The 24,687-nt window shown below is 43.2% G+C and overlaps 1 protein-coding gene across 1 annotated transcript; it reads left to right on the top strand.

The window, feature by feature from the left end:
- Positions 1-601: 601 nt before the first annotated feature.
- lmnb1 (lamin B1) lies at positions 602-24,687 on the top strand. The gene is made up of 11 exons (XM_034202014.1): positions 602-1,121; positions 4,963-5,119; positions 10,995-11,120; positions 12,116-12,286; positions 14,439-14,564; positions 16,531-16,751; positions 17,910-18,135; positions 19,507-19,611; positions 21,842-21,961; positions 23,383-23,478; positions 23,809-24,687. Exons 1-11 carry the CDS (start codon positions 760-762, stop codon positions 23,848-23,850), a joined length of 1,752 nt encoding a protein of 583 aa, XP_034057905.1. The 5' UTR covers positions 602-759; the 3' UTR covers positions 23,851-24,687.

Genomic DNA, 24,687 nt, shown 5'->3' with positions numbered 1-24,687 from the left:
AAACATATCCAAAACTTCCTTTTGAGTCAGCTCATTCTTGTTTTTTATGATGGATGTTACTCGAGTCCTAAGTAAAGCAAATGTAAGAAAACTCTAAATGTGGCCTTTATAAAAAAAGCTGAACAATAGTTGTTTGTGTTTTTTTTAAGCTCTGTCCTAAATAAAACACGTATTTAACCCTTCAACAGATCAAAAACAATTAGAGTCTGTATATGTTATTTATTTTATAGCTATGTCATCGCCTTTATTCCTGTTCTATTTACTATATTTGTTATATTAAACATGTTATTTCTTCATTTCTTGAAAGCTGTATCCACTCAAGTAAAGTAGACCAACAATGAAACGGTTTCAGGACCAGCCATTATCAGAAAAATTAGGGAGCGCTCGTTTTCTCTAAACGGAGTCGCCCGCTCTATTCAAGATAAACAAAACATGAAGGAACTCGACTCCGCCTTCTCGAAGCCATTTCGGAATAAGCCGGTACTCGTAACAAGCGTACACAAAAGTTAACGTTGTAGGAACGCATTGTATCGAGCAACGCCATTGGCTAGTTCTCCACGACGTCACATATTCAATGAGCCGCCATATTAGGAAGCCAAACCCCTCTTTCATACTGATAAGAAGAAAAGGAGACGGGATAATACAAGGAGAGTTTTACAAGGGCTGAGCGGTTGGGTGACGAATACATCGTTTAACCGGCACTTGTCTTGTTGAAGTGTGGTTTATTGTTTTGATTATTTATTTCGTCTTTTTTTTACAATGGCGACCGCAGCTGCAACTCCTCCTCCGAGCGTGAAGAGAAGCACGTGCGGCACTCCGCTAACACCGACCCCGACACGGATCAGCAGGCTTCAGGAGAAACAGCAGCTCCGGAACCTCAACGACCGCCTGGCCGTGTACATAGACAAGGTCCGCAGCCTGGAGTCTGAGAACAGCGTCCTCCATCTGCAAATAAACGAGACCGAGGAGGTGAGGAGTCGCGAGGTGACCGGTCTGAAAGCGCTATACGAGACCGAACTAGCCGATGCCAGAAGGTGCCTGGATGATTCCTCCAAGGAGCGGGCCTGGCTGCAGATCGAGCTCGGGAAGATCAGATCTGACCATGAGCAGCTCGCGCATAAGTAAGCCTTTGTTTTAACACTTTAATCACAGCCTCTCTGGGTAATTAGCTAAAAGGCTAAATGCTGACTTGGATTTGTATTATCGTCATCTTGCAATATACACATTTATATACATAGTTATCACCGCAATAAACCGTATTTGATTTAGTCTTAATTTACATTATTTAATTTCATATTCTGTTCTTGTACATATCCCATATTCTATTGACATGTATATACTTTTTGCACTACTTTTTCTTTTGTATTTTATTATATATGTTGCATTGTTGGAGGAGCTCAGGTCAGCAGAATTTCATTGCCATTTCTACTCTGTAGCTTTGTGCATATGACAATAAAACCTTTGAATTTGATTTTCGAGCCACTTCTGCAGCTCTACGTCAGCCAGTAGGTGTCCAAACTATGGTCCGTGGTCCATTGTTAATTGACCCTATGCTAATTCTAAAAGTACAATGGAATATGGCCCTAACATGATCATAAACATGTGCTTTTCTTATATTGTACTTCTTAAATGTGAATGTAAACGGATACTACACAACAGTAGTATTCATGTGTCAATAAACCCAATTATCAATTAAATTCAGTCAATTATAGTTGTTTTCTTTGCAGCTTTTGTTTTGATGTACACTGAATCTTAGTCACACGTTTATTAAATGATTGACAGCTGGGCTAAACCCGCCCACAATGGTCTGTGAAAAAGAATACACTTCATTAAACTGTTCACCAGGTCTAATTTTATTATAAATAAATGGTGAAATGTATTAAATATTATCCACTAACATCTATATTTTGTTTATTTGGAGATGTAATGGTGCATTGAAGGTGGCATGGTGCATTCAGGGTCCACTTGTTGAAGTAGCATCTGTTAACAAAGAAACAAATGTAGGTGAATAATTTAAGGTTTTTGGTCTTAAGTGAGGAAAATAGAGTAAATGTGCTTCAGAAGTGTAGCCTATTTGAAATCATCGTAATACCAGATTTAAAGGGATTAAATATTGGGTAATACATGTAGTCATGTGTGCTAAAGCCCTCATGTATTTCTACACATGAAACATGTGTGTTTGTTCCTATTCTGACAGCTGCCTCAGTTATAACAGCTGTCCCGCAAAAGTGCATGAATGGACAAAGTGACTGTTAACCCCTGAAAGTGGCGATTGAACTGCATTATCAGACAAAATGCCTCTTAATTAATCAACTGGGCGATTCATTGTTAAAATATATGTTGGAAAGGTGCTCCACCTGTAAACTGCAGACAAATTGTCCGACACAGCTGTGTGTATTTTATGCTTCTTTTGTCTTGATGCGAAACCAAATGATCAGATAACTACTTTGATTTCACCAGAGTGTGAAAAACCACAGGTTGGTGGTGGGAATGTTTCAGAGGTCCACTGTTGGTGCTTAATAAATGCAGCAGAAGGACTCTTGTGTACCAGACACATTAGTCCCAGAGTGAACCAGACACACACGTACGACACACAAGTGGTGTTGAGTGTGAGGCGTCAGGTGTGGATCTGTGAGTTGAACAGAGGACCCACTGTGTGTCGCTCTGCCGTCTCAACAGTTGGCCGTGACAGCCTGTTTGAGTCCGTTGGAAACACGAGTCCTTCATGTTGGTTTCCACCATGTGTCTTGTAAATGGATGGTATAACTACATGCATTAAAGCGCCGGTATATTGGTGTACTTGCCAGCAGAATACTCCAAAGTTCTATGTTAAAAATGTATAGTATGGCACATAGAAACTGCCGGATGCCAACTTGTTGGGCAATTTGCACAATTGGCATACGTTTTATTAAATAGCATATGCAGACAGTGGCTAAAAAGTGGCGTGGATAACTTTGATGTGGCTTTTGTACTATATTGACCAGGTTGAATGAATGTCAGACATTTTTAAGGATTTAAAAAAAGGCAGTTTTGAGCCCCCAAACTTTGAAATCGATCCATAATTGGTTAAAACTGCCATTTTTAAAACCACTCCAAGTTGTCAAATCGGCCAAACTGTCTGCCACGTTGGATCTACACTGCTTAACAAACTGTACAGACACACAGACGATGGCTGTTTTTATTGACAAGCCAGTCTGGACATCTTCTCCTTCTGGTCTGAGGTCAGTCTGACACTAAAGTAACTCACTCTCGCCTCCGAGGTATTACAAGATAACAGGAGACCAATCGGTTAGCATGCTAATTTCAGTAAGTATCTCTGCAGCACAGTCTATGGACCTCTTTAACATGACGTCAACTCAGTAACCTCTTTAAATTACTTTGATAACAAAGTGAATTCTGTCGTAATGTACACTATATATCTTTTAACATAAAGTAGCTGCACCTATTAATGCCAAACAGTCATCATTAGGAGCTAGAAGTGTCTGACTATTGATTTAATTTGTCATTTCATCGCCATTTATGACCAGAACATTAGGGCCTCCCTTTTTCAATTAGCTTCTCAATGTGATAATAACATGTTAAACAATTTGAGGCATGTGTGTTACTCTGGTATGGTTTTAATCCTGAGAAGTGAGAGCTCATTGTTCAGTAGTTCTGCCTCCCTGCTAATGTTCCTCAGTAAAATGTGAAAAAGCAGACGTACGACTCTCCACATTCCTCACATAGCTTGTCCAGTTTAGCACCCGCCCATAACCCTCCGGCTCACCATGAGAAAACAACTGGCCCCAGCACAGCTCCTCCATACTCACAAACCTATTGAAACTGTCCCACTGTTGACTTAGTTAACCCCCGACCGGCGCTGGGAAACGGATGTCTGACGTGCTTTTCAAAAGGAAAAGTGTGTCCATTATCTACCGTGTGTTGGCCTATTCTTTTTAAGATAAAAGCAATCATGACGTGACATTTGTATAGCCTAATCAGAACAGGAAGACTATTACAAATAATGCAAAATAGAGAACAGATGTGTAGAGCAAACGCAAAACCCTTTTGTGCTTTTATTATGTTTCTGCCTCACCAATAACTGAAGGGCAGTGGATGTAGCGGGTGTATGCACTTATTGGATTAGTCAACATATTGGAAATGACTCTTCATCCATATGTATTGCAGGCCTATAGCCTGCCTTAGTCTCATTGGTCAGACTGTATTAATTGAGGCAGGCGGACCTTATACACTGTAGGGCTGTCCCGAATATCATTTTTCAGGCTCCGGATATTCGGTAGTAATCGGCAGCAAACCGCTTCAACGCGTGTATTTCGGTTTATTCACGGCATTCATTTTGTTATTCTACAGTATTGTTGTTTTATAGATGTGTTAATGTCTATAACCCAATTTGTGTTCTTTGAAATTGAAAAGGATATCGCATTGTGTTACTTTCGTTGCAGTTGTGTGACTTAAGTGTAATTTGGCTTGGCTTCCTATTTTGTATGGACATGCTTTTATTTTGAAGGAGAGTTAGCGCTGTTGACAGGAAGTTGTTGTTGCTATGGAAACAACGTGACGGAGATTAACGGAGAAAATTGAAACCTGAATAGTACTCCAAGGAACGAATATTCGGGTACAGCCCTAATACACTGTATATTTGAAGAAAACAAAAGTATAGCGTATTGAAGCATGAAGCAAAATATATTTAGTTATAATGAAAATGCAGGGAAAGGAGAGCTACACAAGTGGTTCCCAACTTTTTTTGTCTATAAGAAACCCCTCGCTCATCTGTGATGATTCGCCTACATGTTTTCTTGTGTTAAACCCTTTGTAACCGTATTTAACCCGACTGCTCCTTGGATGAAAAGCACTTGTGTAACTCACCCTTAATACAAATGCCCCGTACCCCCGGTTGGGATCCATCATCACATGGTGTCCTCCACCTTCACTCACCATGCCTTCTCCTCTTCCTCCTTCCAGCTTCAACAAGAAGGACTCGGAGGCAGCAGGATGTCAGGCCCGGCTGAAGGACCTGGAGGCTCAGCTGAACTCTAAAGACGCCATGTTGGCCACGGCGCTGTCTGAGGGTCGAGGCCTGGAGGCGATGCTGGCCGACCTGAGGGAGCGGCTGCAGGAGGTAACACTGTGACAAAAAGACAGATTTCCATTGCTTTTGACCTGGTTTTAAAAAAATGTTTGACTTTATGAATCCCCTAGAGCAGGGGTGTCAAACTCAAGGCCTGCTGCCTCATTGTATGTGGCCCGCAAGAGCTTGCAAAGATTATAATATACGGTGGTGGCTCAATTCCCATTTAAATTTGAGTCGCCGAGAGGCTTGGCTTTATGCTGCGACGCGTTTTCAATGAGAAAGTCCATACTGAAGGTTGAATATATTTATTAAACAAAATCAAACACAAAATAACTTGGAAGGACCGAAATGTCAGCGCAAGTTCACCCTCTGTCGTCCGCACCCGACATCTAACAGTGACCTAAATACACGAACCACACCCAGGTCGCAATTGCCGGAAGTGCTCAACAAATACAAATAAAAGTGACGTAAACAAATAATAATAATAATACAAATAATATACTCAGGCTAAGTATCATTTTGGCTCCTACAAATACATTTGGTGTAATTGTTGAATATTTGCTTTCAACTATTTGCCCTAGACTTCTGCTTTCAGACGTAGTTATTAGCAGAACTGATAATAATCCAATGCAGAGCCAATAATGTAATATAATACATTATTTAATATATATACAACCGGCCCTTTGAGTGCAACCATAATGCTGATGTGGTCCGCGATGAAATTGAGTTTGACACCCCTGCGCTAGGAGAAATCCAGCTTTCACTCTGGTGTAAACAGTTAAAGTAGAAATACACACATGCACGGGAGCATCACACATTAGTCCTAAGATACACACATGCACCGGAGCATCACACATTAGTCCTAAGACACACACATGCACCGGAGCATCACACATTAGTCCTAAGACACACACATGCACGGGAGCATCACACATTAGTCCTAAGACACACACATGCACCGGAGCATCACACATTAGTCCTAAGACACACACATGCACCGGAGCATCACACATTAGTCCTAAGACACACACATTCACCGGAGCATCACACATTAGTCCTAAGATACACACATTCACCGGAGCATCACACATTAGTCCTAAGACACACACATTCACCGGAGCATCACACATTAGTCCTAAGATACACACATTCACCGGAGCATCACACATTAGTCCTAAGACACACACATGCACCGGAGCATCACACATTAGTCCTAAGACACACACATGCACCGGAGCATCACACATTAGTCCTAAGATACACACATTCACCGGAGCATCACACATTAGTCCTAAGACACACACATGCACGGGAGCATCACACATTAGTCCTAAGACACACACATGCACCGGAGCATCACACATTAGTCCTAAGATACACACATGCACCGGAGCATCACACATTAGTCCTAAGACACACACATGCACCGGAGCATCACACATTAGTCCTAAGACACACACATGCACCGGAGCATCACACATTAGTCCTAAGATACACACATTCACCGGAGCATCACACATTAGTCCTAAGACACACACATGCACGGGAGCATCACACATTAGTCCTAAGACACACACATGCACCGGAGCATCACACATTAGTCCTAAGATACACACATGCACCGGAGCATCACACATTAGTCCTAAAACACACACATGCACCGGAGCATCACACATTAGTCCTAAGATACACACATGCACCGGAGCATCACACATTAGTCCTAAGACACACACATGCACCGGAGCATCACACATTAGTCCTAAGACACACACATGCACCGGAGCATCACACATTAGTCCTAAGACACACACATGCACCGGAGCGTCACACATTAGTCCTAAGACACACACATGCACCGGAGCATCACACATTAGTCCTAAGATACACACATGCACCGGAGCATCACACATTAGTCCTAAGACACACACATGCACCAGAGCATCACACATTAGTCCTAAGACACACACATGCACCGGAGCATCACACATTAGTCCTAAGACACACACATTCACCGGAGCATCACACATTAGTCCTAAGATACACACATTCACCGGAGCATCACACATTAGTCCTAAGACACACACATGCACCAGAGCATCACACATTAGTCCTAAGACACACACATGCACCGGAGCATCACACATTAGTCCTAAGATACACACATGCACGGGAGCATCACACATTAGTCCTAAGACACACACATGCACCGGAGCATCACACATTAGTCCTAAGACACACACATGCACGGGAGCATCACACATTAGTCCTAAAACACACACATGCACCGGAGCATCACACATTAGTCCTAAGATACACACATTCACCGGAGCATCACACATTAGTCCTAAGACACACACATGCACGGGAGCATCACACATTAGTCCTAAGACACACACATGCACCGGAGCATCACACATTAGTCCTAAGATACACACATGCACCGGAGCATCACACATTAGTCCTAAGATACACACATGCACCGGAGCATCACACATTAGTCCTAAGACACACACATGCACCGGAGCATCACACATTAGTCCTAAGACACACACATGCACGGGAGCATCACACATTAGTCCTAAGACACACACATGCACCGGAGCATCACACATTAGTCCTAAGACACACACATGCACCGGAGCATCACACATTAGTCCTAAGATACACACATGCACCAGAGCATCACACATTAGTCCTAAGACACACACATGCACGGGAGCATCACACATTAGTCCTAAGACACACACATGCACCGGAGCATCACACATTAGTCCTAAGACACACACATGCACGGGAGCATCACACATTAGTCCTAAGACACACACATGCACCAGAGCATCACACATTAGTCCTAAGACACACACATGCACGGGAGCATCACACATTAGTCCTAAGACACACACATGCACGGGAGCATCACACATTAGTCCTAAGACACACACATGCACGGGAGTATCACACATTAGTCCTAAGATACACACATGCACCGGAGCATCACACATTAGTCCTAAGACACACACATGCACCGGAGCATCACACATTAGTCCTAAGATACACACATGCACGGGAGCATCACACATTAGTCCTAAGATACACACATGCACCGGAGCATCACACATTAGTCCTAAGACACACACATGCACCGGAGCATCACACATTAGTCCTAAGATACACACATGCACCGGAGCATCACACATTAGTCCTAAGACACACACATGCACCGGAGCATCACACATTAGTCCTAAGACACACACATGCACCGGAGCATCACACATTAGTCCTAAGACACACACATGCACCGGAGCATCACACATTAGTCCTAAGATACACACATGCACCGGAGCATCACACATTAGTCCTAAGATACACACATGCACCGGAGCATCACACATTAGTCCTAAGACACACACATGCACGGGAGCATCACACATTAGTCCTAAGACACACACATTCACCGGAGCATCACACATTAGTCCTAAGATACACACATGCACGGGAGCATCACACATTAGTCCTAAGACACACACATTCACCGGAGCATCACACATTAGTCCTAAGACACACACATGCACGGGAGCATCACACATTAGTCCTAAGATACACACATGCACGGGAGCATCACACATTAGTCCTAAGACACACACATTCACCGGAGCATCACACATTAGTCCTAAGACACACACATTCACCGGAGCGTCACACATTAGTCCTAAGACACACACATTCACCGGAGCATCACACATTAGTCCTAAGATACACACATGCACGGGAGCATCACACATTAGTCCTAAGACACACACATGCACCGGAGCATCACACATTAGTCCTAAGACACACACATTCACCGGAGCATCACACATTAGTCCTAAGACACACACATGCACGGGAGCATCACACATTAGTCCTAAGACACACACATGCACCAGAGCATCACACATTAGTCCTAAGATACACACATGCACGGGAGCGTCACACATTAGTCCTAAAACACACACATGCACGGGAGCATCACACATTAGTCCTAAGACACACACATGCACGGGAGCGTCACACATTAGTCCTAAGACACACACATGCACGGGAGCATCACACATTAGTCCTAAGACACACACATTCACCGGAGCATCACACATTAGTCCTAAGATACACACATGCACGGGAGCATCACACATTAGTCCTAAGATACACACATTCACCGGAGCGTCACACATTAGTCCTAAGACACACACATGCACCGGAGCATCACACATTAGTCCTAAGATACACACATGCACGGGAGCATCACACATTAGTCCTAAGATACACACATTCACCGGAGCGTCACACATTAGTCCTAAGACACACACATGCACCAGAGCATCACACATTAGTCCTAAGATACACACATGCACGGGAGCGTCACACATTAGTCCTAAAACACACACATGCACGGGAGCATCACACATTAGTCCTAAGACACACACATGCACGGGAGCGTCACACATTAGTCCTAAGACACACACATGCACGGGAGCATCACACATTAGTCCTAAGACACACACATGCACGGGAGCATCACACATTAGTCCTAAGACACACACATGCACGGGAGCATCACACATTAGTCCTAAGACACACACATGCACGGGAGCATCACACATTAGTCCTAAGACACACACATGCACGGGAGCATCACACATTAGTCCTAAGATACACACATTCACCGGAGCATCACACATTAGTCCTAAGACACACACATGCACCGGAGCATCACACATTAGTCCTAAGATACACACATGCACCGGAGCATCACACATTAGTCCTAAGACACACACATTCACCGGAGCATCACACATTAGTCCTAAGATACACACATGCACCGGAGCATCACACATTAGTCCTAAGACACACACATGCACCGGAGCATCACACATTAGTCCTAAAACACACACATGCACCGGAGCATCACACATTAGTCCTAAGACACACACATGCACCAGAGCATCACACATTAGCCCTAAGATACACACATTCACCGGAGCATCACACATTAGTCCTAAGATACACACATTCACCGGAGCATCACACATTAGTCCTAAGACACACACATGCACCGGAGCATCACACATTAGTCCTAAGACACACACATGCACGGGAGCATCACACATTAGTCCTAAGATACACACATGCACCGGAGCATCACACATTAGTCCTAAGATACACACATGCACCGGAGCATCACACATTAGCCCTAAGATACACACATGCACCAGAGCATCACACATTAGTCCTAAGATACACACATGCACGGGAGCATCACACATTAGTCCTAAGATACACACATTCACCGGAGCATCACACATTAGTCCTAAGACACACACATGCACCGGAGCATCACACATTAGTCCTAAAACACACACATGCACCGGAGCATCACACATTAGTCCTAAGATACACACATGCACCGGAGCATCACACATTAGTCCTAAGACACACACATGCACCGGAGCATCACACATTAGTCCTAAGATACACACATGCACCGGAGCATCACACATTAGTCCTAAGACACACACATGCACGGGAGCATCACACATTAGTCCTAAGACACACACATGCACATTAATGAAGAGGTGTCGTAGCAGAGTGGCTACTAACGTTTGGGACCCTGGAGCAGTAGAGGGTTCGATGCCTTGCTCCCCGACACCTCAACAGTGACCGGGAAGTAAACTAGCAACCCTCTAGCTACCGGTACACACAATACATATTGATATACCTGACATTAAAGCCTTGACCATTAAAGAAGATATGTGCTTTAATTCTGAATCTAAATGTTATTTAAGGTGGTGGTGTCATCTTTTCTCTGAGACCTCTTGATCTTAATAACTGTTTTCCGTACATCCTGATTATATTAACACACTGCTTGTTGTTGTTGTTTTCTCAGCTGGAAACGGGTCTCGCTCACACCAAGCAGCAGCTCTCCGATGAGATGCTGATGCGCGTCGACCTGGAGAACCGCTGCCAGAGTCTGACGGAGGAGATTATCTTCCGCAAGAGCATGCAGGAGGAGGTCAGAAACTTAAAATATACCCAGTCATTCTACACAAGACTCCGAGAGTATATATACATGGCTGAATGATACTGAGGCAGAATGATTGTATTTCTGACTTATGGACAACAAGAACACATAAGCACAATAAAGAGTGTTCAAATCGACACAGCGGGAAAGGAGAAGTGAAGGTTAAATACTTTGGCCCTACACATATCACAATAATCACAATTCTTTCCAGATGCCCAAATTCCAGTTGATGGCATTTTTAGGATCTAATTCTAGTGTATAACCCGCCCAAGATAATCAACTATGTGTAACGGATGCATGATCACAGGTTGGTCCCGAAGTCTGCATTAGATCAGTCAAAAACACATGTTTGCCATTGAGGTTGGCACAGGTTGCTTTATTTGCAAATTGCATTATTTGGGCTTGTTTCTATATCAGACCAACAAAACCAGTTGGACCAAACTCGACACAAGATTGACTGACAGCGAGAAAAATACAAGATATCACTCGTTTATCCTTCAACAAGTGAATTAGCTATATTGTATTGGTTTAAAATCAAAGAGCCACATCAGCAAAAGCATGACCAGCTTGAGTTTTTAATAGGGTTGCAATTTAGGATTACATGTCCTAATGACTATTGTTACGCCCTGGGTCACTATAAACACTATAAAAACGACATTAATTGCCGAATCCCTTTTTTATGTTTCATTTATATTTGTCGACCTCGAGGACTAGTTTAATCTAGAGTTTCAAAGGACCCCCCCCCCTTATTGGATAGCTTCCTAATTCGTATGAGTTGGGTTTGAGTTTAATAACATCGTTCTGTGTGAGTTTTCTGACTGTTTTTCCTGTGTTCTGACTGTGTTGTGACTGTGTTGTGACTGTGTTGTGACTGTGTTGTGACTGTGTTCTGACTGTGTTCTGACTGTGTTCTGACTGTGTTGTGACTGTGTTGTGACTGTGTTGTGACTGTGTTCTGACTGTGTTCTGACTGTGTTTTGCTCCAGGAAGTGAAGGAGGCCCGGCAGCGCTACGATAGCCGCCTGGTGGAGGTGGATTCTGGACGGAAAGTGGAGTACGAGTACAAACTGACTCAGGCTCTGATGGACATGAGGACTCAGAATGAGGAGCAGATCATCATCTACAAGGAGAACATGGAGGGCGCCCATGTGACCAAAGTACGAACACTCACTCACTCTGTCCTCACTCACTCACTCTGTCCTCACTCACTCACTCTGTCCTCACTCACTCTGTCCTCACTCACTCTGTCCTCACTCACTCACTCTGTCCTCACTCACTCACTCTGTCCTCACTCACTCACTCTGTCCTCACTCAATCACTCTGTCCACACACACACACTCTGTCCTCACACACACACACACTCTGTCCTCACACACACACACTCTGTCCTCACACACACACACTCTGTCCTCACACACACACACTCTGTCCTCACACACACACACTCTGTCCTCACACACACACTCACTCTGTCCTCACACACACACTCACTCTGTCCTCACACTCACTCTGTCCTCACACTCACACTCTGTCCTCACACTCACACTCTGTCCTCACACTCACACTCTGTCCTCACACTCACACACACTCTGTCCTCACACACACACACTCTGTCCTCACACACACTCTGTCCTCACACACACTCTGTCCTCACACTCACTCTGTCCTCACACACACTGTTTTGGTACACATCACCTTTTACATAGTAATTCATTGCATGTGAAGGAGCCACCTGCTACGACAGAAGGCAGAATATGTGAATCTCTTCCAGGAAATCGCTCTACAAAGCAACATTTAAATATAAAATCATGACAGAAACTGAGTCATTTGTATTTTATGTCGTTTGCGAGAATTCAAAACTACACATTATGAACAAGGGGGTGAAAAAAACACAGTTTGAGAGTTTAACACGTGACTCCAAACCCATGGGAGGTATTTCCAACTCATTTTGGAAGCGGGCTGCAGGGTCTTCGCTCCAACCCACTCAAGCATTAGTGAGGTCCATCACTGACTTTGAACTAAACCCCACTAGACCTTCAGTTCTTCCCAGAAGTGTTGGATGGGTTCATTCCAGTTGTTCCACACAAACAGGGAAACATCTGGAGCTGGCAAACACAAGCTGCTGCCACAAAGTGCAAAGAACATATCATTGTATGCTATTGAGAGTCAATTAAAAACGAAAGGATCTAGACGTGGAAAGATTTACAAACATATGCACACATTGGCTGAGCCTTGAATTACGGCTCAGTATTAATGAGTTTTAGATGAAAGGCTGTATTTAAATGTTATCCTTTCTAACAGCTCTCTTAGTTTCTCTTGAGTTGGTTTGCGCAACATGTAGCAAGTGCTCTGCTAATGTTTACAATCCACCTCCATTGGGCCTTTTGTGTGATCCTTTAAAACAGTCGTGTCAAACTCAAATACACAGAGAGCCAAAATAAAACATTGGGTGCTAGTCGAGGGCCGGACTGGTTCAATGTTTATTGCAGAACTTATTGAAATGAACTTATTGCACATATTAAACCTGGAACTAACAAAGCTTAAATTAGTGCCTTTTTAAAAACAACATTAAATAATCAGTTGCATTCATTTCTTATGGCTCTATCTGCAGATTCTCCAGAGTCATTTCTTATGAGTACATTTTCCCACAGGCCAACAACAGCTTCAACAAAACTATTCCCCTCAAAGAGAAAACCAAACATGCCCTGTTGTCCTGAGAGAAAGTGCAGAAGGAAACATCCATTAAACTCAGTGTGCTGCTCTGTGATGCTAGCTCAGATACTTGGCATCTCATCTTGGGTGCAAGGTCATCAATGTTTGGGCTCAGGCTCTGAGCGGAGGAGACCCTCAGGATGGAGTGAAGGTGTGCGTGCAATATACCGGCGGGCCAGATCTAATAGTAATTAGAAATTATCCTGCGGGCCGAAATTAAATCCACCACGGGCCTGATTTGGCCCCCGGGCCTTGAGTTTGACCCATGTGCTTTAGAAGATGAAAACAGAAAGCTGACCTTTCAGATGAAGGGAAGATACTTTTTTAACACAGGTGGCTCAACTGCATGTAATGGCACTCTTATAAAAGATAAAACAAGATGCACATATTCTCTCTGTAGTATGTTGACGGACAGTTTGAATCATCCTCCTACGCAACTATCTGTCAAAGTGATAACTAGTTAATCTGAAAGTGACGCAAGCAATGTACACAACTTCCTGCATGTCAGGAAGTGACCGCTCAGTTCCTCTTTCAGGGTGATGAAACCGAAGCAGTGTTGATGTGAGCGCCTCTCAAACCTCTGTGTTTTATCCTCAGCTGGAGGACCTGCGCAGGATGTCTGAGATGAACGGAGCGTCGGCCAGCACGGCCCGAGAGGAGCTGAGAGAATCCTCCCTGAGGATCGACAGCCTCACCGCGCAGCTGGGATCCATGCAGAAGGAGGTGGGCATCTTCTCTTACCGAGCTTTACATTCACTGATTGGTGTACGATACGTGGTCAAAAGCGCTCGTATGTTCCCTGTAAAAACCAGAAGCTAAACCAGCTCTTACACATTTGGGGAAACGACTCGTTCAAGTTTCAAGGCTTTATTGTCATCAGAAACGGGTTTATTACCACGTAGGAATTTGACTTGGTGTCGCGGTGCATACATACAAGTAAAAGAAAAACACAGATGGAGAACTATTTTAAAAACACTATAGTAACATTACAACACAAATGTTTAGCACATTAGCTACAGTGTAGATATGGCAATGAAAAACTTAGGATATATAGAACAAATAAAACCGATGAAATAGTGCAAGAGAATGTTTGGAGATGTGCAAGTAAGTGCAAATAAAAATTGAAATAGTGCAAGAAGAGTCTATTTATATATAAATAAATATATAAATAGATACATTAGATAAATAATTAGCAAAATGCAATCAGGTGAATGTTTAAGGAAAAGTTCAGGTGTTTAATGGTCTTATGGCTTGTGGAATAAAACTGCTTGTTCTTTATCTTAATTTATAAAGTGATGGTTGGTGCCCCACAATAATTGAAGTAGGGATAAATAAAATAAACTAATTGTAAAATATTGTTTCAATTTGGTTTAAGCAGACAAACAGGGCGAAAGAAGGTAGAAAAAGAGAATGAATGTGGGTGTATCTACCTCAGATGTGTCCACGTGCAATACCTTCATTAAATCAGTCTGTAAATCGCTGATTCTACACTTGTTAATTTGTGTTATCAGACTCTTGTCAAAGGTTGTAGATTACTTTTCTTATTACATTCTGACATCACAATAAGACTCAGGTTAAGCTGCACTTCCTCAACATTTTAGGTGCTGACTCAGACAGCCCCACCCCTTCCTCTAAACTGTCACTTTGAAATCTGTCGCATCTGGATTTTAAGATTAAAGTTTAAAAAGTGTTTCCAAAGGACCAAATATTTAACTATCTCGGATATGTTTTCATATCAACTTCCTGTGGACATTGTTTGCTTCATTTGACGTGGAGAATTTACCTGAAATGAAAACTCCCTCAGTATCTTATTCAGCGAAGCTTCACTTTGTTAAAAGTATTATATTTAGATTCCTGCAAAGTGCACATACAATTGGTTTGTAATTATTTTTCAGTGCTGCGGCCGTCGAGAATTGTATATAAACCGACACTGTTCACACACTCTTTAATTCTTTATCAAATCCAGACGCTTATTTTATTGATGCCCAAAATAGACCGACTCTCTATTTCCAGGTGCTCCCAACAACCAGGAAGCTGCCCGTGTGTGATATATAAAATATGGGAGTCTGGAAGAACAACGACCCAGTGGTCAATGTTGGATTTAGAATAGAATTCCTTTATTGTCATCGCACCAGGTACAACGACATTTAAAAAAGCAATCCTCGCACTGCATTTCCACATAAACATATGCTCACACATCCATACCAACATGCATACATGCCCGCACATTATTTAAATACAGTTTACAATATAAAAAACACAGGGATGATATTTTGCATCTCTGATGTCGATCAGTTAATAAAACTATTAAAAAGTAGTGCAGTTGTAACTGTTCAGTTCAGCGTTTGACGGCGTTCAGTTCTCGTATGGCTCTGGGGTAGAAACTGTTTTTCAGTCGGGTTGTCCTTGATTGAATTGACCTGTAGCGTCTACCGGAGGGCAGAAGAGCAAACAGGAAGTGTCCAGGGTGTGAAGAGTCTACAATTATTTTGCCTGCTCGGTTGAGGCAACGTTGGCTGAAGAAAAAATAGAATGATAAATCGAAGAACATTATGCTTTTTAGTATTTTGTTGGCTCCTGCATTCGGGTAAGTTCTCATCTTATCTCTTGACGTGATAAAGTGTAGCCTCTGAGACATGGGCATCATCGCGCTCAGACTCTGACCCCCCCTCTCTCTCCGTGTTTATAGACTCGTGGTTGGCGTGACCAGATCGTGGAGCTGGAGGCGGCTCTTTCTCAGGAGAAGGATCGGAGTCGCAGGATGCTGTCGGACCGAGACCGAGAGGTGGCCGAGATCCAGACCAAGATGCAGCAGCAGCTCAACGACTACGAGCAGCTGCTGGACCTCAAACTGGCTCTGGACATGGAGATCAACGCCTACCGAAAACTCCTGGAGGGAGAGGAGGAAAGGTGAGGACCCGGAGTAGTGAGGCAACAGTTAAAGGTCTCCTATTATACTATTTTTAGGCATATATTATAGTTCTCAGATATATAAAAAACATGTCTATGAAGTGTTTCGCTCAAAATGCCAAACAGATCTCCCATTCTAGCCATGCCTCATATCCTCTATTTCAGCCCTGTTACTAAAGTGCTCATTCTGGGTCTGTAGCATTACTAATGTAAACAAAGACCATATTACGTCCAAAACAGTCGGGCATTGTTTCTGTTAGCAACGTTTCTGATTGGGCCGTGGGTCCACATTTCAGATATTACGTCATATCGGACGCAAATCTGGATCAGCTCCGTTGTTCCCCGTTTTTAGAGATTTGGGTACGGAGGAAAAGAGAGGGTTTTATTTCCTGACGCTGCGTGAGTTCCCCGACACACCGGGGACACATGTTGATGTATAAAAGACATCAAAAAGTGCATTTTGCATGATAGGAGACCTTTTGTAAATGTGTACCTGCACACTGTATGCATGCACCACGAGTAATAGAAGACATGAGTATATACAAACAAGCTCTATGACAGAGAAACAAAATGAAGGAGAAATTCATTGATTGATGTTATGAAAAATATCACTCATCCCCGGCTTGAGCTTCAATCTCAGGATCCATGAATCTGTGATCCTCTCCAGAATGGAAGTAATCACATACAGAGCATCAACTAGTTCCTGAACAGTGTCCTTCACATGCTGATATCCAAGAGAGGGAGTCACACAGTCACAAGATGGAGGAATAGAAAGCAGTATTCAATGTTTACTTCAGATTAGCTCCACGTCAGAAATGAGCATGCTTGATGTCTCTCTCCATAGAGGCTGAATCATCATGTTAATCACATAGCTATCATCTGCCTCAAACAGTCCTGATGCTCTTCTAGGTAATCACACATCCTGTCATGTTCACAGCTACAGTTGGGATACCTTTGTCATCACGTTACTCTCATGTTGGAAGAGGACGTTCAGTATTTTCCCAACAATTGATTTGTATCCAAAAATGTACTTATCCTCTTACATTCACGACGTACATGAACTGATAACATTTCTAAAAGTCCATTAAATGTAAATGGTTGTGTTTCTTGATTGCCTTCTTGTTGGTGCTGATTGTTTCCTGTGTTTCCGTCCCGCAGACTGATGCTGTCTCCCAGTCCTTCGGCTCGGGTCACGGTGTCTCGAGCCTCCAGCAGTCGCAGCGTTCGCACCTCTCACGGAAAGAGGAAGCGCGTCGACGTGGAGGAACAGGAAGCCAGCAGCTCGGTGTCTATCTCTCACTCTGCCTCGGCCACAGGGCCCATCTGCATCGACGAGACCGACACCGACGGAAAGTTCATCTGCCTCCAAAACACCGGAGAGGAGGTGAGCTCCTGCATTTCTTCGAGTGTGGAGATACGGCTGAAACATCTATTACAGGGGTGTTCAAACCTTTTTCACCGAGGGCCACATACAGAAAAATATACATAGGTCTGGGCCGCTCACTAGAGGTATATCGCCTCATAAGATCAGTTATAAGTTAGCGACATCAATCAAATGTAGGTACAGGATGCTTGTGAGTGTTGGCAGCTCAGCCCTTAAACCAGAAGCCTCAGATTGATTATAATGAGAAATGTGAAGGGTTTATTTCAAGCTTGTTATGGAAATAAGTCATTGGGCTTTTTTCTTATCAACTAAGATACGTTAGAAAATGTTTCCAACTTTAATTGACAAAAAAAAAAGTAGTCTTAACACATGAATACTACATTTAAACTAATTTAAAATCCAGATCATCACTGATGTGTGATGCAGACAATAAAATGCATCAGAGCTCCGGTAGTTTATATTTGTCTGACTTATACAAGCATTTTTCTGAATAATGTGCTCGAATAAATGTTTTTAAATATTTGTATTACACAGCTTGGTTGAATACTCGATTCTGATTGGTCAATTGGGACGTTTCTGAGGTTATTATTGGTAGAGCCTGTCGTAGCAGCTTTAAAATCAGCTGTGGTCTAGAGAGAATAATCAGTTGGGTAACAAACGTACAGCAACACAATATTCATATTAAAAGCAATAAGGATCTTTATACTTGCAAGTATGACGTCTCCTCCAACGGAGAACGTCCTGTTCTGAAACAGGCTCTCTTTATAAGAGGACATCAAAGCAGATTTACATTACAACAACATTCTGGGAGGCCAGCTGATACCCCCTCTGGCACTGTATGCAAAACCATCACACCCTACAAGACAATGGGATATCCAGACACCCCTCAGACACAGTATGCAGAACCCTCGCCCCCCCCTGTTGACCACACATACATTTAAGGTTCACTCACAAGAGATGACCTAATCAGAGAAACTAAGGTTAGCAATGTTAACACATTTGATAGCACAATTTCCTTAACATTCCCCCCTTTGATTAATTTGAATCACTAATTGTGTTATCAACTTTAGGACTAATTAATATTGCCATGTACATTTGTCAGTTTGAAAAGTGTTTCCACATCAGGTAGGTCTGTGTTGTCACACCCTACCATCTGCTCCTCGCCCAAACACTCTACATCCTCAAGCACATACAACACAGACTATGCTATAACACCCCTGTGCAATAACCTGGCTGCTTCAGAACTGTCACAAGAGATGTATTTTAATGTTGTAATCTTTATTCTGTGGGACGAATAAAGGTGTTCTGATTCTGAAGGAGATCCGATTTAACCTCTGTTTCTGACTGAGCTCTTTATTGTTTTTGTCTCAGGATCAGGCAATGGTCGGTTTTGAGATGATGAAGACGATTGAAAATGATTCCGCCACCTACAAGTTCACCCCCAAATTTGTCCTGAAGGCCGGCCAGAAAGTCACGGTAAGAGTTTGTGTTTAGTTACGAGTGTTGGAGATGTCCAGTTTTAAATCATGTCGGTTATTTTACAATGTTTTTAAAGGAAGAAAATAAGAGCCTTTTGAGGAATATGAGAAGTGCTCCATTTCTCTCGAGCCGTGTGTTTAACCTGTCAGCCGATATTAGTTTGAAAAAGTTTGATCACTCGTCTCTAAAAGGCAGATCAGAAGATGTAATACACGTGAGACTTATTGATTTTTTTTTTGTGATTTACATGGGATTTTATGTAAAGTAGTGTTGCACGGTGTACCGATACTTGAAAGGTACCGCGATACCCTGCCGTTAAAAACGTTACGATTCCTCCGTTTCATTAGTATCGGTACTTTAAGAATGACGGGGAAAAGTACTCCGGTGAGAAAGCGCTGTTTTAATAAGAGCCGTGTGTGTTCAGCGCTCTGCTTCCACTCCCTGCACTGCAGCCGTGCCTGCAGGCCCTCCCCTCTCAAGCACGCTCTAAGTCCCTCCCCTCTCTCGTGCAAGCTCTAAGTCCCTCCCCTCTCAAGCACACTAAGTCCCTCCCCTCTCAAGCACGCTCTAAGTCCCTCCCCTCTCAAGCACGCTCTAAGTCCCTCCCCTCTCAAGCACACTAAGTCCCTCCCCTCTCAAGCACGGTCTAAGTCCCTCCCCTCTCAAGCACGCTCTAAGTCCCTCCCCTCTCTCGTGCACGCTCTAAGTCCCTCCCCTCTCTCGTGCACGCTATAAGTCCCTCCCCTCTCTCGTGCACGCTCTGAGTCCCTCCCCTCTCTCGTGCACGCTCTGAGTCCCTCCCCTCTCTCATGCATGCTCTAAGTCCCTCCCCTCTCTCGTGCACGCTCTAAGTCCCTCCCCTTTCTCGTGCACGCTCTAAGTCCCTCCCCTTTCTCGTGCACGCTCTAAGTCCCTCCCCTTTCTCGTGCACGCTCTAAGTCCCTCCCCTTTCTCGTGCACGCTCTAAGTCCCTCCCCTTTCTCGTGCACGCTCTAAGTCCCTCCCCTTTCTCGTGCACGCTCTAAGTCCCTCCCCTCTCTCGTGCACGCTCTAAGTCCCTCCCCTCTCTCGTGCACGCTCTAAGTGCCTCCCCTCTCTCGCACGCTCTAAGTGCCTCCCCTCTCGTGCACGCTCTAAGTGCCTCCCCTCTCTCGTGCACGCTCTAAGTGCCTCCCCTCTCTCGTGCACGCTCTAGCTGCCAGAGCATGTGAGAAAACGAGAAGCATGGCTGCAAGTGGGAGTGGACAAAAAAGACGCCAGAAGCGAAAAACTAAAAAGTTGTTTATAGATGATACTTCATTTTATTTAATACAAATTCTAGTCATTTATTTTATTTATTGTTCTCATTGTTTAAAAGTTTGTGTTATGGTTCTGGTGTGAAATAAAGCACAATAATTACATTAAGACCTTTTTTTAAGAAAAGTATTGAATCGCAATTCTTGACTTGGTATCGAAACCAAAATGTTGGTATCGTGGCAACACTAATGTAAAGTGTCTTTGAGCATTAGGAAAAGCGCTATAAAAATCAAATGTATTATTATATTCTCTACATGGCGTCACTGTAGTTGAGAGTTGTGTCTTTAAAACCCATTTCCACACAGCATGTTAAAGATGGGACTTAGCCATTGTTCTCCACTTTCCACCACCATGGGGTCAAGAGCCTTCAGCCGCTCTGCACCCCGCCTCTGGAACTCCCTCCCACCTGACATCCGCAACACTGACTCTCTCCCCATTTTCAAATCACGCCTCAAAACATATCTCTTCACACTCGCATATCCACCCTGATCACTATTCATCACACATCCTCTGTTTTATTGATTTGATTTGTTATATACTGCATTGTCTTGTTTATGTCTCTTATGCTGGTGTTATGTATTGTGTATCCTTTTTTTTATGTGTTTGTACGGCGACCTTGAGAGCCTTGAAAGGCGTCTATATAAAATAAATGTATTATTATTATTACTTTGTAAAATGTACAAATGTTGGCACGCAGTAGATGAGATAAGATGGAACTTTCTTTATCCCCTTGGGGAAGTTCAGGCGTTTATAGCAGCAACAGCGTCAGAGTTAAAAACAGGATTCACCCAAGGTTGCTATTGTTCTCCACTATGTGAAATGTACAAATGTTGGCTCCGGAGGTATTCACAAAGCAGACGCACTGAGGTTTGTTGTGTCTCAAGCTTTCTATGTCTGTGTTGAATATGAAGCTGATGTTTTCTCTGTTTAGGTGTGGGCGTCTGATGCTGGCGTGAGCTCCAAACCCCCCTCAGACCTGGTGTGGAAGAACCAGAACTCCTGGGGGTCCGGACGGGACGTCCACGTGGTGCTGCTCAGCCCTCAGGGAGAGGTGAACTCACTCAGTCACACATACTCACTCACACATACTCACTCAGTCACACACACATACTCACTCAGTCACACACATATACTCACTCAGACACACACACACACAGTCACACACACATATACTCACTCAGTCACACACACATATACTCATTCAGACACACACATATACTCACTCAGACACACACACACACAGTCACACACACATATACTCACTCAGTCACACACACATATACTCATTCAGACACACTCACTCACTCAGTCACACACTCAGTCACACACACATATACTCAGTCACACACACATATACTCACTCAGTCACACACACATATACTCACTCAGATACACTCACTCAGATACACTCACTCACTCATATACTCAGTCACACACACATATACTCACTCAGTCACATACAAACTCAGTCACACACACACTCAGTCACACACACACACTCAGTCACACACACACACTCAGTCACACACACACACTCAGTCACACACACACACTCAGTCACACACACACACTCAGTCACACACACACACTCAGTCACACACTCAGTCACACACACACACTCAGTCACACACACACACACTCAGTCACACACACACACTCAGTCACACACACACACACTCAGTCACACACACATACTCAGTCACACACACATACTCAGTCACACACACATACTCAGTCACACACACATACTCAGTCACACACACATACTCAGTCACACACACATACTCAGTCACACACACATACTCAGTCACACACACATACTCAGTCACACACACATACTCAGTCAACACACACACACATACTCAGTCACACACACATACTCAGTCACACACACATACTCAGTCACACACACATACTCAGTCACACACACATACTCAGTCACACACACATACTCAGTCACACACACATACTCAGTCACACACACATACTCAGTCACACACACACATACTCAGTCACACACACATACTCAGTCAACCCACATACTCAGTCACACACACATACTCAGTCACACACACATACTCAGTCACACACACATACTCAGTCACACACACACATACTCAGTCACACACACACACATACTCAGTCACACACACACATACTCAGTCACACACACACATACTCAGTCACACACACACATACTCAGTCACACACACACACACACATACTCAGTCACACACATACTCAGTCACACACACACTCAGTCACACACACACACACACTCAGTCTCACACACACACACTCACACTCAGTCACACACACATACTCAGTCACACACACATATACTCACTCAGTCACACACACACTCAGTCACACACACACACACACACACACACACACTCAAGTCATTTTTCATGCAGTAAAGTATCTCTTTTTGACATTCAAAAACATCCCCTATGTGTGTTTGTGTGGCAGGAAGTGGCGAGGAGAACCACCACGTATAAGACGGGATTAGAAGAGCAGGATGAGGAAGGTGATGATGAAGAGGAGGACAACTTTCTCCTGGGGCAGGTGAGAATATGAGCTTGGCACCGACACCCCCCCACATTTCAGACAAACGTATACATAATTAGTGTTTACTTCCTGTCTGTCTTCTTCTGTTGACTCCCTCGAACCTCCTTAGTAACGGTCATTATTGTGTCTTAACAACCTCTGAAATGTCCCAATTGACCAATCGGAATCGAGTATTCAACTAAGCCGTGTAATAATAATACTAAAAAACATTTATCTGAGCACATTATTCATAAAAATAAGTCAGTCTTTATCAGTTCTGTTTTTTAGAATGTTAATGTGTGTGTAGCAGTGTGTTTTAAATTGAACCATGAATGTGTGTGTGTGCAGGAGGACTCTCACGCTGCGAACAGAAGCTGCTCCATCATGTGATCCAACCCCCCCCACCACCACCTCTGAGCCCAGCCAGTCTGCTGCCAACTTTAAAACTATTTTTCTATCTTTTGTAGCACATTTCAATAAAAAAAAAAAAAGGTTTTATTTCTCATAAAAATGCACAACGGATTTTGGTAGGAAGTATTTTCAACTGAAAAAAAGAACAATACAAAAACAATATAAAATTGTATTTGAAGGTCAGAACCTTTATTTTTTATTTTTTATAAAACCATGCAACAAGTAGCTACTCTTAAGAAGCGCTGATATTTTTTAATGGCTTTTAATTTTTACATTTTTGTTTATATCTGACTTTAATAATGATGCCATATTGTAAGCTTTAAGAACAGGATGTCGGGATTGGATCAGCTCAGGGGCTGGAGACCTACTGTATAAATTAAATAAGCACTGAAAGGACAAGTACACTAACTAATACCCCCCCCCCTCTTCTGTCTGGACTTTAACTGGACAAAATGTCAGATTTCTGTTTAGTGGCATTCTTTTAGTAGACATACCGTGATTGTTTGATTGTATTAATGAAGAAGTCAGAGGACAGTTGAAGTTTGTTAGCAGTTGTTGAGTTACATTAAAGCCCCTCTTTAGGAGGATTAAAAACTGGGACAGTGACACCTCGTGGAGAACATCGTAATAACATTATTTGTAATAGTTCTCCACTCAGGGGCTGTAACGTAACTCATCGACACATTTAAATAAGTATTGAGAAGTGTTGATTGTATTCTTAACTTTTGATATTTAAAGTGTTTGAAGTACTTTGTGTTGTATGTTATTATGCATGCTATGTAATCATAGTTGAATCATTAAATGAGTTTTCTTGTA

This window comes from Gymnodraco acuticeps, unplaced genomic scaffold, assembly GCF_902827175.1.
Source record: "Gymnodraco acuticeps unplaced genomic scaffold, fGymAcu1.1, whole genome shotgun sequence".
NCBI lineage: Eukaryota > Metazoa > Chordata > Actinopteri > Perciformes > Bathydraconidae > Gymnodraco > Gymnodraco acuticeps.
This window is presented reverse-complemented; position numbering and strand designations above follow the sequence as displayed.

Bases quoted from the DNA above. Each gene is read 5' to 3' on its own strand.
- lmnb1 (XM_034202014.1), top strand. From the start codon at position 760: ATGGCGACCGCAGCTGCAACTCCTCCTCCGAGCGTGAAGAGAAGCACG. The intron at 12,287-14,438 runs GTACGAACACTC...TTTTATCCTCAG, and splicing joins AGGGCGCCCATGTGACCAAA to CTGGAGGACCTGCGCAGGAT. The intron at 16,752-17,909 runs GTGAGGACCCGG...TCCGTCCCGCAG, and splicing joins CTGGAGGGAGAGGAGGAAAG to ACTGATGCTGTCTCCCAGTC.